Source organism: Plasmodium gonderi, assembly GCF_002157705.1.
Source record: "Plasmodium gonderi DNA, contig: Chr14, whole genome shotgun sequence".
NCBI classification, from domain to species: Eukaryota; Apicomplexa; class Aconoidasida; order Haemosporida; family Plasmodiidae; genus Plasmodium; species Plasmodium gonderi.
Window position 1 is genome coordinate 1,946,832 of NW_021628939.1, and position 17,849 is coordinate 1,964,680.

At 29.7% G+C, this 17,849-nt stretch overlaps 5 protein-coding genes across 5 annotated transcripts; 2 read left to right on the forward strand and 3 right to left on the reverse strand.

Moving 5' to 3' along the window:
- Positions 1-1,773: 1,773 nt before the first annotated feature.
- Positions 1,774-2,887, forward strand: PGO_144190 (histone chaperone ASF1; the record flags this gene model as incomplete). The annotated part of the gene is made up of 2 exons (XM_028690409.1): positions 1,774-2,031; positions 2,318-2,887. The coding sequence occupies 2 exons, from the start codon at positions 1,774-1,776 to the stop codon at positions 2,885-2,887; spliced, it is 828 nt and encodes a 275-aa protein (XP_028546210.1).
- Positions 2,888-5,333: 2,446 nt separating this feature from the next.
- On the reverse strand, positions 5,334-7,094 carry PGO_144200 (cytochrome c heme lyase; the record flags this gene model as incomplete). The annotated part of the gene is made up of 5 exons (XM_028690410.1): positions 5,334-5,450; positions 5,737-5,845; positions 6,182-6,268; positions 6,508-6,796; positions 6,989-7,094. The coding sequence occupies 5 exons, from the start codon at positions 7,092-7,094 to the stop codon at positions 5,334-5,336; spliced, it is 708 nt and encodes a 235-aa protein (XP_028546211.1).
- A 1,794-nt stretch (positions 7,095-8,888) lies between these two features.
- On the reverse strand, positions 8,889-13,079 carry PGO_144210 (hypothetical protein, conserved; the record flags this gene model as incomplete). The annotated part of the gene is made up of 1 exon (XM_028690411.1): positions 8,889-13,079. The coding sequence occupies one exon, from the start codon at positions 13,077-13,079 to the stop codon at positions 8,889-8,891; it is 4,191 nt and encodes a 1,396-aa protein (XP_028546212.1).
- Positions 13,080-14,575: 1,496 nt separating this feature from the next.
- PGO_144220 (hypothetical protein, conserved) lies at positions 14,576-15,541 on the forward strand (the record flags this gene model as incomplete). The annotated part of the gene is made up of 1 exon (XM_028690412.1): positions 14,576-15,541. One exon carries the CDS (start codon positions 14,576-14,578, stop codon positions 15,539-15,541), a length of 966 nt encoding a protein of 321 aa, XP_028546213.1.
- Positions 15,542-16,440: 899 nt separating this feature from the next.
- PGO_144230 (splicing factor 3B subunit 6) lies at positions 16,441-17,171 on the reverse strand (the record flags this gene model as incomplete). The annotated part of the gene is made up of 2 exons (XM_028690413.1): positions 16,441-16,726; positions 17,116-17,171. 2 exons carry the CDS (start codon positions 17,169-17,171, stop codon positions 16,441-16,443), a joined length of 342 nt encoding a protein of 113 aa, XP_028546214.1.
- Positions 17,172-17,849: the final 678 nt, after the last annotated feature.

The window sequence follows — 17,849 nt, forward strand, 5'->3', positions numbered from 1 at the left end:
CGTATGAAAAATCAGCATAAATTTAACGTCGTTCTTCCCATTGACTAATTTCACCGCTCGAATTGGGGAAACAGCAATGCAAATTTTCACCCTTCGTAGTTAATATATATATATATGCATGTAATATGCGTGCCGCACATAATTTTTTTTTTTTTTTTTTTTTTTTTTTTTTTACAAACAAATGTTTACATGTGTTAGAAAGTTTTATACATATCTAACGAATGATAGAAATTACTTGGTCAATTTTCTGTTCTAGACTATGCATTACATGCACAATATATTATAAGCGTGTTCACATTTCCGCTAGGTACAATGCAGCAAAAGAATGTTCACTTCCTTCTTGAAACGGTGCATATTTTCGTCTCATCAAAATGAACACATTGGAATGTGGTATGTGTTTTATGGAGTGTAGGGAAGAGAGAGACACGTTTAAAATAATTCAATTCCCCCTCTTTGTTCTTTTATTTAAAACTAAATGTTTCGTCGTTGCATATATATATATATATATATATATATATATTATGATATGTCATACGCATAGCTCTATTCAATTAAAGAGGTGTATGGTAAATGTGAAGTGCCATAATAACCTGCGTTGTTGCGATTGGGGCTGAATGTTCATTTTCTATCTTCAATGGATGGGAAAAAAAAAAAAAAAAAAAAAGTCATCGTTGTGTTTGAAAAAAACAATCCTTTGAAGTATTGTTATATTGAAGTATGCTTTTTCATTTGCATTGGGGCTTCTTTTTTTTTTTTTTTTTTTTTTTTTTTTTTGTTTCATTGCTTTGTCAGTTGCACATCACCTTGCGCTCATTTATTATAATAACTTAGTGTGTGTTTTTTGGCTTTTGCATTTTCGTATTATCAATTTTTTGAGCTTTTCATTTTTGACCTTATCAGAGTATCACGAGAAAATTTTATGAAGCCATCCCATGCACCATGGGTGATATTTTCTCGCAGAGGTTTGTATTTTCACCTTTGCCAATTTTGGCCATTTTGACAAAAATTCCCTCCGCCCCCTCACACAACTAGGCAATGTGTGAGACGAATAAGCAGGGGTGGGGGTGTCAAGAAATTCGAAGAGCCAAAAGTTGAATTTTCATTTCCTTGTTTTTCTTCGACCATTGGACTTTATTTAGCATAACAAAAAAAATAATATCTTTCCTTTTGTACGATAATTTTCGAGCTCGTCCATCCCATGTGTAAACGCTAATGTATAGATATGATATATATATATATATATATATATATATATGTATACATACATATATACACATATGTATTATGATCCAAAGTTTGTATTTTTTTTTTTTTTTTTTTTCCTTGAATCACATTTCCTCACAGTTAATATACCACTTTCCATTTCGCGCATTTTTTGTTTTTTTTTTATTTCCGTTGACTTGCACTACACAAAAAAAAAAAAAAAAAAAAGGGAATGTGAAAAAAAATGTATGGCACAATGAAATACATATAAAAAGTATTTTTTTTTTTTTTTTTTCCAAAGGGAGATGAAAATTTTAAAATAATTTTTTTGAGATGATATTTTACACATATTTTGGGAACACTTTCCTGCAAGTTGTGACAATATATCCAAAATTCTGGGTATACATTTACTTTATTTTAAGGAAATAATCTCGTAATTTTTAAGATTAGCTATTTTAATAACATATATTGGATAGGCATTTCAAATTCCTTTAAAATACTATCATATTTTTTTTTTTTTTTTTTCTATTTTCCCATCTCTAAAAAAAAAAAAAAAAAAAAAAAAAAACCATGTCTGAAGTAAATGTAACAAAAGTAATAGTAAACAACCCGATATGCGATATATTAGACCCCTTTGTTTTTACAATTGAATTTGAAGCTTTGAATAAATTACAGGCAGATTTAGAATGGAAGATATTTTACATTTCTGCTGTTAACAATGATGGGGAAGGAAATCAGGATATTGAATTAGATAATATTTTTTTGGGACCTATAGAAAGAGGTGTAATGATGTTTGACTATGCTGTGAATCCACCTGATTATAAAAATGTAAGTGAACCTCTCCTTATTCCCATGAAAATGGGAGAAAATCTTGCACTCAAGAGAGTGATTATATGAGTGAAAAAAAAAAAAAAAAAAAGACAACGAGAGAGAGAGATAGATCCACAAGTTTGTACATACACAAGGGGAATACTGGAGAAATCTCAAAGAAATGAATTACACAGTTTTTAGTCCCTTTCTTCGTGTGTTACATTTTTCGTAACTAATGTGCATTCACTTTGTGCGTCAATTCATTATTCACATTTATCCTATCGGTACCATCACTTCTCCCCAGATGGATGTTGATAGTGTCCTAGGACTCCAAGCCATTCTCATATCAGCAAATTACAAGGAAAAGGAATTTATTAGAATTGCATACTATATGAATTCATTTTATAAAGAAGTGGATCTGCGTGAAAATCCGCCAGCAGTACCTCAGTACGATAAAATATGCAGACATATATTCGTGGAGAACCCAAGAATTGTGAAATTCAGCATTGGTTGGGATTCTGAAGAAAAGGATGAATTCAAGGAATTTGATAAGGAAAATGAACAAATTGAATTGATAAATTGTGGCAAAATAAATGCAGAAAATAATAGCAATTCAAACATAACTAACGAATCAACTCAAGAAAATATTGTTATTTCCAATGAGAAAATCCTAAATGTTGATGAAGGAAATGGTAATATAAACATGAACACTCATTCAGATGCACTCTTTAAAAGTGGCGTTATGAATGCAGATATTTGTGAAAAGAGCTTTTTGAACAATAATGAGCTATCAACTGATTTAGACAAATGTGAAATTTTTAATGCTAATATAAATGGAATTAGTAGGATAACCATAGACAATAAAAATGCTTAAGTTTGTTTTGTTACTTAACATTTATAGACAGTGTATTTTCTTTTGTTTCATTTGGGCCAAGGCCTGGCACTATATATTTGTTCTCTTTTTTTTGGTTTACTATATACATATGCATGTGTGTAAGAAAAGGAATCATTATCATTAGAAAGTGTAACAAAAGCATATCTTTTTTGAAATGGTTGGCTATCTATCCCTCCAAGTGTATAAACAAACTAGATGTATTTTTTTTTTTTTTTTTTTTCATTCCTTTTTTGAGAACCTGTGCGAATGCATATTACATGTGTATAAATGTTAAGCATGTCATATCCCGTTCCATGTGTGAAAATTTATGGGATAATTTTTATGTACATATATATATACCTATTATGGAGGATAATCCATTTTTTTTTTTTTTTTTTTGTAATTTTTTATAAAAATGTGTCAATGTTATATGGTTTCTTACACGCATGCATTTTGCATGTTTGGCCCGATTTCACATGTTCGAAAGATGTGAGTACGGACCCTGCACACACATTTGTCAATATTGTATATATACACCCACACCCCTCTCCTCTGGCTTTATACGTACATGTATATAGATATGTAACTAGATATACATGGATATATAAATAGATATAGAGATGTATAAGTAGGTATAGAGATGTATAAGTAGGTATAGAGATGTATAAGTAGGTATAGAGATGTATAAGTAGGCATAGAGATTTATAAGTAGGAATAGAAATGTATAAGTAGGAATAGAAATGTATAAGTAGGAATAGAGATGTATAAGTACGAATAGAAATGTATGAGTATATATAAGGATATATATATGTGTTTTTTTTTTTTTTTTTAACGTATACAAACAAAGGGTGTTTTACAATTCCTGCACACCTTTGTGCATGCATGAGTTTGCTCAGAAATAAGAGTATCAATAAGAAGACAACATCCACAAGCATGTATTGAATACGTCCATGTATATACATTGTATATATATATATATATATATATATATATTTATATGTATGTTGATTCAAGCATGTATATGTATAGATGTGTGCGAAACATATATTTTGTATGTGCAAGCACGCATATCATCCTGCACATAAAAATATACCTTAATTCCTTTCATTAATTTTTAGATACAAAAAAATAAGGTAAATTTTTTTTCAAAGATTTAAAAAAAAAACAAAATGGTTTTAAAGAAATTTTAAAAGGATAATTTTAAAAGAAAAGATGCAAATCTGTGACAAAGCACCAACATTTTTAAAATGCATTTACTATAAGTATTATGTGTGTACACATAAATATATATACGCAAGCATATATATTTGTGTGTATTTTTTTTTTTTTTTTAACCTTAACACAATTATTAGGTCTATTAAAAAAATATATACACATATATATAAATATATACATATATATTATTTCTGTGCAGTTTCAAGATTCCATAACGGTTATTTTATTTTATCTATTTATTTCTTTTTTTTTTTTTTTAATATCAAATTTGTTATGACTTTTATTTTTTATTTTTTGACATTTGCTAATCGTGTAATATATGCTATTTGGTAGGTCCCGGCGCACGTATATATGTGGGGTAAAGGGGATTGTGTTTTTGGATATAAATATACGCATTTTATATTTATCAAATATTTTTTCCTCATTTATCTATCATGGAATGGAAAAATATTATTTTTTACTTTCTTTCGAATTGTAGAAACTAATATGCACTAGGAAAATATGTGTATTGGATTTTAATTTTCGTATAAAAAAAATAATTCCAATGGAGATTTACATTTTTTGTCCATTTTATTTGTTTTTCCTCCTTTTTATTTTCACAGATGTTATTATTATTTTTTTTTCATAATATATATACAATTTATATATGAAACATTTTGCAACTTATCGTACTTTTCTTTCGTTACTGGGCTTTTTTATATATTACACTTGGGAATTATATTATATATATATATATATATATATATATATATATATATATATTTTTTTTTTTTTTTTTTTTTTTTTGGGGGGGGGGGGGGGGGATTGGGAAGGTGGCATTCCAACACAACAACGTGCTAATTTTTAAATTTTCTAAAAATGGACAATAGCGATGTATTCAGACTGGTGAGGAGTGAAATACATAAATATAATTTAAACGAGCAAAAAAGGAGGAAAAAAAAAAAAAAAAAAAAAAAAAAAATCCTATTTCATAAACTTTTTAGTTCCGTTAATTTTTTCCCCTTTTTGAACACTGTTATTGTAGTATGACATTTTTCCATTTCATCATTCCTCCATTTTATAACTTATTTTATTATTTTATTTTTTTTTTTTTTTTTTGGGAAGGGGGGTGGGGTGGGGTAGACGGGTGTAACATGCGTATATCTCTCGTTTCGATTAAGCCCTAAAAAGTTTTCATATATTTTACTCGTTAAAGACAATGTATAAGGTCTCTTCGGAATTTTCTGAATTGTTATCTAAATAATTCGTATCTTTTAATGTATTTAAAATATGCTTCATAAAAAGGGTAACGTACTCGATCCCAAATATTTGAAAAGCTATTCAGGGCAGGTCTAACATCAATGTATATCTACAAAAAGTGGCAGAAAATTTGTTTTTTTTTTTTTTTTTTTCTTTTTTTTTTTTTTTGCTATATATTCTTTTTTTCATATTTTTACAATAAAGAAATTTATTTTCCTTTCACACTGTTTCACTTATATAGTGTGTGGGGAAAAATAAGTCGATCATGGAATTTTCCTTATGTGTGGATGCACAAAAGAGTAAATGTTTCTGAATACGGATAAGAATAAGGTATATCCTTTTTTTTTTTTTTTTTTTTTTTATCTATTGTTTAATCTAATTTGACCACTTCTTACATTTTTATCATCATTCATAGACTCATCGTTATAATAATCCAAAATGTATTTGACTTCTGTTCCGCATCTATTAACATACCAGTCATGTCTATCAAATGGTTTTCCTAACCTAGAAAAATCCGAGTGTCAAAAAATTCATCATTTTGGGGCATATAAAGAGTGAGAAAAAAAAAAAAAAAAAAAAGTGCAAGAAATGCAAGAAATGCAAGAAATGCAAGAAATTCTCAAGAAAAACAGTTAACCAATTAGGTATGCACTTTGATCACCGTGTAGTGATGCGGAAAAAAAAAAAAAAAGAAGACGCATATAGTAGAGCACTAAAATGGTGAAATAATAAACAGTATATATGCACCATGTGCAGATAATAAATACATACAATACATACACACAGTGGGGCCACAGTTAAATACTAAGATTACCATTTGTGTTCATATTTTCTACTTACTTTGAAAAAATACTTCTGAATTTGGCCTTTACTGACAGATCATCGAATTTACCAAAAAATCTCTGCAGTGTAACTTCATTGCATTTGCTGATAATACAGAATATGAAACAGATATAAAATGTGTTTGTGATTAGGGGTGGGATATATGTTAACATGTTTATGCTTTGTTTGGCATGTAGAAATTGAGATAGGGTAATTATATGACATATTTAGAGTCTCCAAATTTGTGTTTAAAATGGGTATTGATGCGTAAAAGGTATTGTTCTCCCCTTCTTGCACCCTCCATTGAGATATATGGAACAAGTAAACAAATGAAATTGCCATACTTTCTATGAAGGTATTCATATTTGAGTATATGTTTCCAAGATTCCTCATTAACCTCATTATGAACAGTGACCACTGCATCGATATAATTTTTATCGATATCTTTATTTTTTCGAATTAACGAATTATAAAATTGTTGAGGTGAAGGGTACATCCAATACTCTTTGCTATTTTTAGGGATTGATGACACGTCTCTCTTTTTATTCAATGAATATTCAGAGCCTTTTTCATGATCTTTGTTTAGTGCGTAATTTGGAATTTCTGGCATCATATTTCTTTCGTTTATTACTTCTACTGAACAAAAGGGAGAGAGTCCAATTTGGCAATGTGGTGGTGACAATGATGATGCTTCACTAGCAGTTACACTCATGTTTACTGAAGGTTCACTTCTATATCATGAATATGTAACTAGGTCAAAAAAAAAAAATAAAATAAAATAATCATGTATTATATGCACTTGTTATCTCGTAAAGGATTAATTACCATTGTTCAATGCTTTCGAATTTCCTGTCTCTCCGATTAATAATGAAGGGCATCTCACTTTTTTGTCATCTTGATTGCAACTAATTGTCTTACCTAGACTCTGCATATTCTTATGGAGATCTCTTATTATCTCTCTATTTTGAAAAAATTCCTAAACTAGGAACTTCTCTTTAATTGAAGATATGGTAAATGTGCTGGCTTTCATGCATGCATCTGCAATGTGCATAAATATACGTAATATATATATATATATATATATATATATATATATATGTGCATATACATAAGCACATGCATATGATTGTATGTACATACCAGATTCAGACATTTCTTTAACTTTTTATGATCACTTCATTCAAACATGTTTAGCGAAACTTATCAGCTAATCCTTTTTTCACATCACTACTTGGTGGTGAAATTGATGAGTTAAAAGATTAGTTCGCTTTAGTTGCTGCCCCATCCGTTTTACATCAGATGAAGAAGTATACCAAATTGGAATTGTTAACTAAAATACCAAAATGAAATTCTCGATTTTTATATGAGACTAATAACTTAGCTGATGAATTGGCAACTATATTTCAAATTGGCACCTTAGCCAAATTTTATGTAGAAATAACAATAACGTGTGATTATATAGGTAATCTTTTTTCTACCCAATTGAGAAAATATAAGGCAGTTTCTGCAATGTAACGCTCATTTGGATATATTGGAGGAAGAAGCTTATATCATTGTTACCATCATGATCTTCATTATTTTTTTATTTATTTATTTTTTTTTTTCTATGATCCTTAAATTACCGCTGTTTGTATATTTCTCGGTTTCAGTTTAGTTACTCCCTAATGGGAAATTTTTCCCAAAATAAAAAGTCATCACTCTGTAAGGTTATGTGTTTTATTCTTTGTTTCACTGATTTATTAATCTTACTTCTGTTCATTCGAATATGTGCTTATAATATTCCGCCTAGGAAGAAAAAAAGAAAAAAAAAAAAAAAAAAAGTATATTTTAGTTACTGTTTTCCCGTCATTTATGTGAGGGTTATATAGAAAAAGGTCGACAACAGGTTTCTTTTAAAAAAAAAAAAAAAAAAAAAAAAAAAAAAGCCAAACCGAACAGGGGCTAAGGCCACAAGCACAAGCTCAAATATATTGCTTATTGCAATATAACACAACATTTAGCATGTTGAAAATAAGAAGAATTAGGTGTTATATATAAAATCAGTTTACATTAACTGGATTCAAATGTTCTGTTCATAATATACGAGGGATTATAGAAAAGATGAAAAAAAAAAAAAAAAATTTGCGGTATGAAAAATAAATACCAAAAAAGGTAAAGAAAGGACCAAACGGAAGGAAACAAAATCACCATTTTTAAAATTCATAATTTATGCGTGCTGTTGTTTTCTTAAAGCCTTAACACCCGTAAGATGCACACACACAAACACAAACGGAAACTAAAATGAGAAAGAAAAAAAAAAAAAAAAAAAAAGAACACAAAATTAACCAATTTAGCAATGGTACACAATGATCAATCAGCAGGGATACACTAATTTGTATCCTAGTTTAGGGGTTACAAATTGCACAATCCATACTCAACTGTTTATATAATAATATGCATACACATAATTCCATGAGGGAGGAAGCATTTAAAAGAAATTCCAGGAAGATGAAAAGGAGAGACTAGTCATTTATAAAAAATGACTTATTAATGTATTTTGACAAAAAAGGACGAAAAAATCATAGCACGCTCTACTTATAACTCTCCGTGCATGCTTATATGAAAGGAAATCATAGCACTGTCTTTCCCCCTTGCACCCCATATATTGATAAATATTATAATGGTTAGTGCTCATGCACACAAATGAAAGCGAAGATGACAGTGACTCCCACGATCAGTAGGTACACTAATTGATAAATGAAGATGTGGTTTGTACTTCTCCCCTTACTTCACACTTTTGCTTTTTTCTTAAATGAACAAGTTGTATATTTTTTTCTTTACAGTATAACACGATAACTTCTCTGTTGACATTTAATTTGCAATCAACTAGATACCTTTTTAAAACAGAATATTCTATTTGCTTTTCCTTTTTTATATATTCATGTAGTTCCTCATTAACACCAATGGCTTCATCAATGGTTTCAAATAACGATTTTAATTCCATTTGTTTTATTTTACTTTTCATACGATTTAGGTAATCTTCTTGTAATTTGTCTTGGTCATCATTTAAAGAATCTTCATGTATGAACTTATCACTCATCTGAGAAACAGTAAATAGAGTTCCATCCAGTAACTTGTCACTTTTACAAAAACTTTTTACCTCTGTTTGCAATACACTGCTAATTTGACCATTCAAAGGATTTTTCATATTAGCCAAATTTGTAAATATTTTGTTTATATTTTTGTCTACCTTCTCATAATTTGTGCTATTTTGCTTTTCATTAGAATTTACGATACTTTTACTTTTCCTTGATTTTAAATGACACTTCGTTATAGGAACCAAAGATGGATATTCATTCTCCATTTTTTCACATTGTTCGTTTAGATAATTTTGTATTTTTGTCAACTCACTGATTAGGATTTTTCTCGAAAGTCTTTTGCTCTTTAGGCCGAAAAATTCCATCAGTCCTTCCAGTACTACATTATTTGCTTTGTTAATATCGATGCTCAAAATGGAAAGTTCGCCTCTAGTTTTTGTTTTACTTTCCTCAAAGGAACTATCACGGTTGCATATCGGGCTTTTCTCAACCAAAGTCCGAACTTCTTCTTCATTCCTCTGGTAAAAATTTATGCAGGACGTGTCCTTGTCTACTGCAGAATTTCCTTTGCATTTCGCTGCATATTCTGCTCTCACATCTGTTCCTACATCTCCTACTTCTGCCCCTACATTTCCTACTTCTGCCCCTGCATCTCCTACTTCTGCCCCTACATTTCCTACTTCTGCCCCTGCATCTCCTACTTCTGCCCCTACATTTCCTACTTCTGCCCCTGCATCTCCTACTTCTGCCTCTGCATCTCCTACCTCTGCCTCTGCATCTCCTACCTCTGCCCCTACATCTACTCCATCAATCTCATCTTCATCTTCCAAAATGATCACCTCCGAGTTGAAAATATCTTTAGGAAGACATTTTGTATTAACACAGTTGACATGTTCCTTCATCACTATGACAGATCCGATATTTGCATTATCACAAAAGCCTCTTGTGGCTGATTTCATGTCCTCATTTTCCATGTTAGTTCGCTTTTTCCTCTCTTCCTGAAAATTCATAAAAACTGTGTTGTTGTTGTGTCTCGTGCTAAGCAGTTTCATATCTACATTATGAAATCCCTTTTCATCTGAAGTATATTGTTTATTTATATCAAAATCAATTTTTTCTATAATAACAGAAATGTTACTATCACTATCGTGAGACCTTTGGGGACGCTCACTAGACGAGTGAACACTACACGAGTTTACATTTTTCAAGGATATCTCTTCAGTATTTTGATTAGACGAATTCATATCATCAATATAACTATAATATTGGTTGGGAATTTTTTCCTCGCATGTATAATCTTCCAGATGATTTAATTCATTTTTCCTCTTGTCATCATGATACCCTAGAGAGTCCTTCACATCACACCCTGCATAATCGCTGCAATTGTCATGATATTTCCCAATGGAATCTCTCTCTTCACTTCTGAGGCTTTCAAATTCGTTATTACTATTATTATTATTATTATTATGGACTTTTTTTTTTTTAACACTTTTCGGATTTTCCAAAAAATCTTCAAAGGTGTTAAATTGACAAGACTGAATTTCACTGTTTGTATCACCACTTTCCTGTACCTTTCTTTTACATAATTTTGTATTCTCGCGGTTCATACAATCTCCAAATTCGGATTGTGCTAAATTCAAATTATCACATTTTTCAACCTGCTCAACTTCGTTCTGTTTATACAACGTGTACCCATCTTCGCTGGTGGCACCTTTTACTGAACCTGTCTTGAAAAAAATTACATTTTCGCTGTTCAGCAATTTTTCTCCTATGTCATCATTTCGCTTTAAATTTTCTTCCCCTGGAAGTTCAAGAAAATGTTTTTTTTCATTCAACTCCTTTTTTAAGTCTTTCAACTCATCCTTTTTGTTATCTACTGTTGTATGACACTTTAATTGACTCCTTCCATCTATAGATTTAATTATTGCCATGGAACTGCTCATCGAACTCGAAGACGATTCTTTTTTTTCATTTCCACTTCTCCCCCCCTCTGATAATACAAAGTTTCCATTTCCAGAATAAATTTTGTCATATTGAGATTTCTCCTTCTCATCAGAGTAGTTTGAAACATTATATACTTCCACACTATCTGCATATTTTTTTGATTTCACATGAGGTTCACTATCTTTGGATAAAAAATTTTCGTTTTTGTTTCCTTCTTCAACATATGTGTTAACATTTTCATGTTTTCCTTCCATTCTCGTGTGGTTAAACTGTTTTTCATAAGAATCCACATTATTGCATGTGTTCAATTGATTCATTTCATTATTTAATATGACTTGTTTTTCGTCAATAAAATGTAAAGAATCATTTTTTTTCTTTGAAATATCTAGGGAATACTTTAAATATTCATTGGTTCCTAATTTTTTCTTCTTATGTTTGTATTTTTGATCAGCACATTCAGATGCATACGTGTCACGACAAGTTTCTTTCCCAGTATAAATGTAAACAGTATCGAATGAAACAACTTCTTTATTTATTATTATCCCTTTTTCTATACAATACTGTGATAACTTAAATAAGGACGTTTGACTTTTAAAAAAATGGTGATCTTCGCTATATGCGTTATTTTCTGATTCTGTTTGATACGTCAGAACTTCATCATCACCTTTTCTTTTTTCCCCTTTCTTAATTTCTTCTAAAGAATTTTCATTAAGGTTGTTCATAAATTTGATTAGGTTCATTAACTTGGAATCCACTTTTATATCATTTTTACGACAAGTGTTGTATATGTCCAATTTCAACAAATTCATAAATATAGGACAAAAGTTATTATTTTCAAAGAATGCACCAGGAATAATTACCTTACTAAAAAGGTGTTTCATTAAATCTTTTTTTTTATTTTTCTCTTCCATACAAATAGCATTTTTTAAACGTTCTATTAAACATTTCGTTTCTTCTTCTGTTAATATATTTTTATTTATCTCCTCTGCTGAATCCTTCACATTGGTTTCTATGGATTTCATTAAATAATTGTCATCCTTACAGATGTGTGTATCGTTTTTGTCTTTTTTGTTATTATCACTATTGTTGCTATTATCTGTGTTGGACTCAACGGAATGACTGCACCTTTTATTGGTGTTTGATGGTGAGCCCTTCACTTTTACTTTGTCTTGTTTTTCTTGACAATACATTTCGTTTCTACCATATAAAATCTCATCACATTGTGTGCAACATCCATCACTCTGATGTTGTATCGATTTCACGTTATTTTCTTTACACGTGTGCGTCCAATAGTTATGAGAAAGGTGTTCTTCATTATTGTTATTACTTTTTGTAAAACATTTATCCTTCTCTAAACTATTTTCATCATTTTTTGAAAAGGCACTCACGCTATTTCGTGATAGCAACTTGTTAAAGAATTCACAATTCATAAAATCGAGAGGCCTAGTAGAATTTGAATTCAGATCGATCATACACTTTTGTAAACAATCTATTAGGTATGATTCCTGTATTTTGTAAGCTCTTATTTTATTTTTAACTCTTAATAATTTCCTTATCACATTTTTATAAAATTCGCCTAATGATTCTTTGTCCTTTGGTTTTTTCAGCCAAATTGGTACCTTAACATTGTTTTTCCATCTTTGAAGATCGTTATAAAAGTAAATATCGCTTTCATCACTCGATATGTCTATCCTCTTTCTCTGTTTTTCTAGCTTACGCTTTTTGTTACTTCTCGTTTTGGATTTCGCGCTTTGGACAGTTACAACAGAACTCTCTTGCTTTACTCTTTTGGAGGAATTTTCTACCCTTACAGTTGTTGTGACATCTTCTGCAGATTTCCCTTTCGACTCGCTCACAGTTTCTGCACCTTTGGTGGATTTCCCTTTACTTTTCATAATTCAGTTTTGCATGTGGGATTTTTATATATGCATGCTTACATGCATACATGTATCTATGCACCTTTTCAGCCAGAGTACAAACGAACATTTGCAAATATATACATATATGCGCGTACTTACATTTGTGTGTGCTTGTGTGATTTCGTATACATTTTCATGCATGTGCGATTGCTTATAGGCATTTCAACTTTTCTTGTAGAAAGACAAAGGGCAACATAATCATAAATATTCTTGTTGCATATCGTTTCTGTTTCTTACTCTGTTTAAACAGTTGCTATATTTTTTATATTCTAACTTTGCACATCTCGATATTTCAACATGTATATTTTTTTTTCTTTAAGTGAGAAGGGTTAAAAGCAAATCTTCTTTTTTACAGGAAAAAAAAAAAAAAAAAAAAAATGTCTTTCTCACTACAACTGTATATCCTGCACAATTGTGTATGTGCTGGGGTTGTTTCAAACATAAGGATAATAAAAATATGTTGATATCTTATTTTTTTTCCCTTCTTGCTGATTTTGCATATATACATATATAATTACATACGCATAATTACATATGTGCTAACTCAGCAAGAAGGGAAAAAATAAAATGTTCATCTTTTTTGAAGCATTGGTTAATTCTTATTTAAAGCATTATATATCACAACATTTATAACTTGGGTAAAAAAAAAAAAAAAAAATGTAAAAAAAATAATAATAATAACAATATGTACCACAATTTGGCACAAAAATTATTAACAAGTCATACACATTTTGTAGAGGAATAACTGGAAAAAAAAAAAAAAAAAAAAATAGCTAAAAATAAATAAAAAATAAGGGAAAAAAAAAAAAAAAAAAAAAAACAGTGTAAAAATGGGAGAATATTTTATGGGGAAAATATTTCAACTTGGTCATTTATTCGAGTTCTTTATTTATTTCTGCTTTTACAGATTTATGTATTTAGGGAGAGGCGGGACATCTTTTTTTTTTTTTTTAACATTTTTGCGAAAGTTTCGTGACCCACCCTTTTCATTTTATTCCTAACATTCATTAGTTTTGTGTTTCGTCTAAAGTGGCACAAATAGGAAAGCTGCAAAGTTGCCCAAAAATATTAAAAAAAAATATAACCAAAGGTGTGACCAAGAGTATGACCAAAAGAATAACCAAACACAAGATTAGTCGTAGGAAAAAATGTATAAATACAAAAACAGAACAAAGCCTGAAATAACGGTGTGGAATATAGCTACGTAAGATAGGAGAGGAATGTTCCCTCTTAATTCATCACATTTTTTTGTGATTAGTAATATTGTTAAAGGGGGGAAACAAAAAAAAGAAAAAAAAAACTCTGAAGCTTTTTCAACCGTAATAAATGAACGAAGAAATAAACCTATAGATCCATTTCTAACGTTTTACATTCTGACTTGTTCATATATATATATATATATATATGTATTTTTTTTTTTTTTTTTTTTTTTTTGTTTCTCCCTTGTGAAATAATGGAATACATGCTTTAAAATGTTATGCGACGTATTCAATAAGGAAAAAATTTTGGACACACTTTTAACCATCTCCGCAAGGACGCATTTTAGTAAATGTGCAAGGAAAAATGAATTGATATTTAGTAAGGTCTTCAAAAGACATTTTGGAGTGTCTGGAAGTTATGGATACAGTATTTTTTCAAAAGAAGGAAATTGTGATTCGAATGTAGGAAAGAATAATTTACATCAATATGAAGAAAAATATATGGTTAACAATTTCATAAAAAAAAAAAACTTTTATTTTACAAAGTGGCCTGGAAGGGTATCCAAGTTAGGAGCTTCTTACTTTTTTGGGAAAAATTACAATATGGGATTTTACCATATGCTTATTGAAGAAGAGGGGAAAATTAAAAAGGACATTGCATTAATATCAAGTTGTAATGAAAAAAGTGTGCAACATAAAAAAATTGAAAATCAAATGAAAGATTTATCATGTGGTTACTCAGTTCAAATAATTTTATCAGGAAAGGGGGTTAAGTGCTATTATGAAGATGTTAACTATACACCATTTAAACCTACCTATAGGAATAACATAAAGCAGTACTACAGTTTCAAAAAAAAAAATTCCATGACGGATGTAAAAACATTACAAAATAATAATGAAGAGTCAAATATGAACGTATATGAAAATGTAGACATTATGAATTCTCAAGGAAAGGAACACGAATGCTATAAAACAAAAAAAGTGAAAAAATTATTTGTCCGTCTAGGTATAGGTACAAAAAATATTGACATTACTAGAGTATTGACTATGCATAAAAAACATGTAAATATCGACGTTGACAGAACGGGAACCATAATAAATGTATATGGATATAATAAAAAGTATGTTGGTTCTGTTTCCCATCGGCTGTATAGAATTGTTAGAATGAACGTGTACACCATGAAGGGTGGTTATGTGTATCTGCATAAGCCGAAGCAAAAAATTTCAAAGAAAAAGTAAACTAACTTAGGAAAGAAATAAAAGAAGAAGAGAATGGGTGCATATTGTACTTCCGTGTATTTTTTTGTACGTTGTAATAACTAAGTATTGTTTAAAATGGCGATAAACAACTCATCACTAGCAGCGAAGCATTATGAACATATGTAATGTGTGTCAAAAACGTGTGGTGTGGTGCATAAAACTGGATTATATGTTAAAGGTACTCTTGATCTGGTCAATTCAGTTACCTAAATCGTTTCATTTCGGATTACTTTATGGAATTTTTCCGCGTAACGTGCTGTTCCAACAAAAATACTTATACATAGGCACACATATATATATATATGTGTATTTTAAAATGTAACTTAAAAACTGTTTTAATTATTTTTATTTCATCGTATAAAACGACATAAAGATGTAAACATGGGGAGGCAACAAATGAATCTATGCGTATATTTATTGTCGAGTAGTATATGACAATATGTACTAACACACAAAGTGGCGAATTTTTTTTTTTTTTTTTTCCTTTTTGGACATGTTCATTTTTTGTACATGGGAATAATTTTACGTAAAAAAAAAAAAAAAATAAAATAATAATGGAATAGGAAAAATACATATATGTGAATATATATAAAACAAAACATTGAAAATATAAATGCGTTGCGTAATAAACGATATGTCTGAGGTGCTTTAGTCAGCATTCTTCCTTCTATCATCAAGTGTGAATATCTAAAAAAATGAATCCTTGATAACTACTATGACATTATAAAAATGTGTAAATGCGTCAAAAGTGATATCCATTTGTTGTTACTTAGAATAAGTTCCATATAATGTCCACTGCTTGGGGTATATGCACCCTCATAATCATCCAGGTACACATACAGAGAGAAACTCACACAGAGATGACATAGGAAGAAGTTCTACTTCTTCTTCTCCTCCTCTTCCTCCTCTTTTTTTAGTTTTTCCTGTAACTCTTTCTTCTTCTGGGCCTTTACAGGATCGTAATATAAAACCACGAGATACCTCCCCGCAACATTGAAACCTGATAAATGATCTAGAGCATTTTTGGCATCATAAATATCGTCATACACGACAAAAGATGTTCCTTTTGTGCCTTCAGCATTTCCTTTTCTTATTTGCCTGACTGTTCCATATTTTCCAAAAATGTCATACAATTCATCTGCAGATATTTTATAAGGTAAATTTCTGAAAACGAGAAAAAAAAAAAAAAAAAAAAAAAAGGGATAAATGATAAATGATGAGCATTTTTCTTCTATTTTTAGAGTATTACGGGTACACGGATTGAGTGTACATTTGGTGTATGTGGAACACATTAAGTAAATTTATATTTGCAGGACAATATGAATATGGCATGTATGTATGACATATGACCACATTGAGATATTGTATGTAAGATTTTTTTTTATTTTTATCACGTGCTCATTCTATTCATATTTGTATATGAAAAGTAGTTATTATTCTACGCAACGACTTGTTAAGACAATTTTTTACAACTATAAAGTCTCCCCCTCAGCCAAATCATCCTATTTCCTATGAAACTTCTTTCTTTCATTAACATGTTTAAATTATTTTACCTGACGTATAGAATTCTGCTGACCTCCGCTGGTAGACGTATACTTCTTCTAGACATTGAAAAAAAAAAAAAAAAAAAAAAAAAAAAAACTTTAAAGGGAACTACGTCAAACGTTATAAGCAATACATATATGAATGGTTAAGAAAAAGTTTTAACGGTTAATGAGTAAAAAATAGGAAGAGTTTCCTTTTTCCAAAATTAATTTTCCATTATCCCCTGGTACTCATACATATATGTATGTGAATTGGAAAAATAAACGTTTTTTTTTTTTTTTTTTTTTTTTTTAACGAATTTTTTTTTGAAAAATGTATTTCGGGCATGTTTAAAAAAAGGATGTTTTTCTTTTTTTTTCCCCCCACCCCTTTATCGTATATACATTTTTGAAACAAAAAAAAGAACTATACCCAATTATTCCACCTTTTAGCGTTTCATAAATGGTAAAATGTATACATTATTATTGTAAAATTCGAATAAAATAACCCCATTTGAAAATTTTGAAAAAGTACCTACTAAGGGGTTCCCGTGGAAAAATTTGTGTAATAGTATTGGTGTATAGTATTCGTACGCAATATTGGTACGTACTGTTTGCACTAAGTATTATGCATATGCATAAATATATATGTTCAGCGTATTATTTTTGAGGGAGAAAAAAAAAAAAAAAAAACAATAAATATAAATACGTAAATATAAATACGTAAATATAAATATGTAAACATAAATACGTAAATATAAATA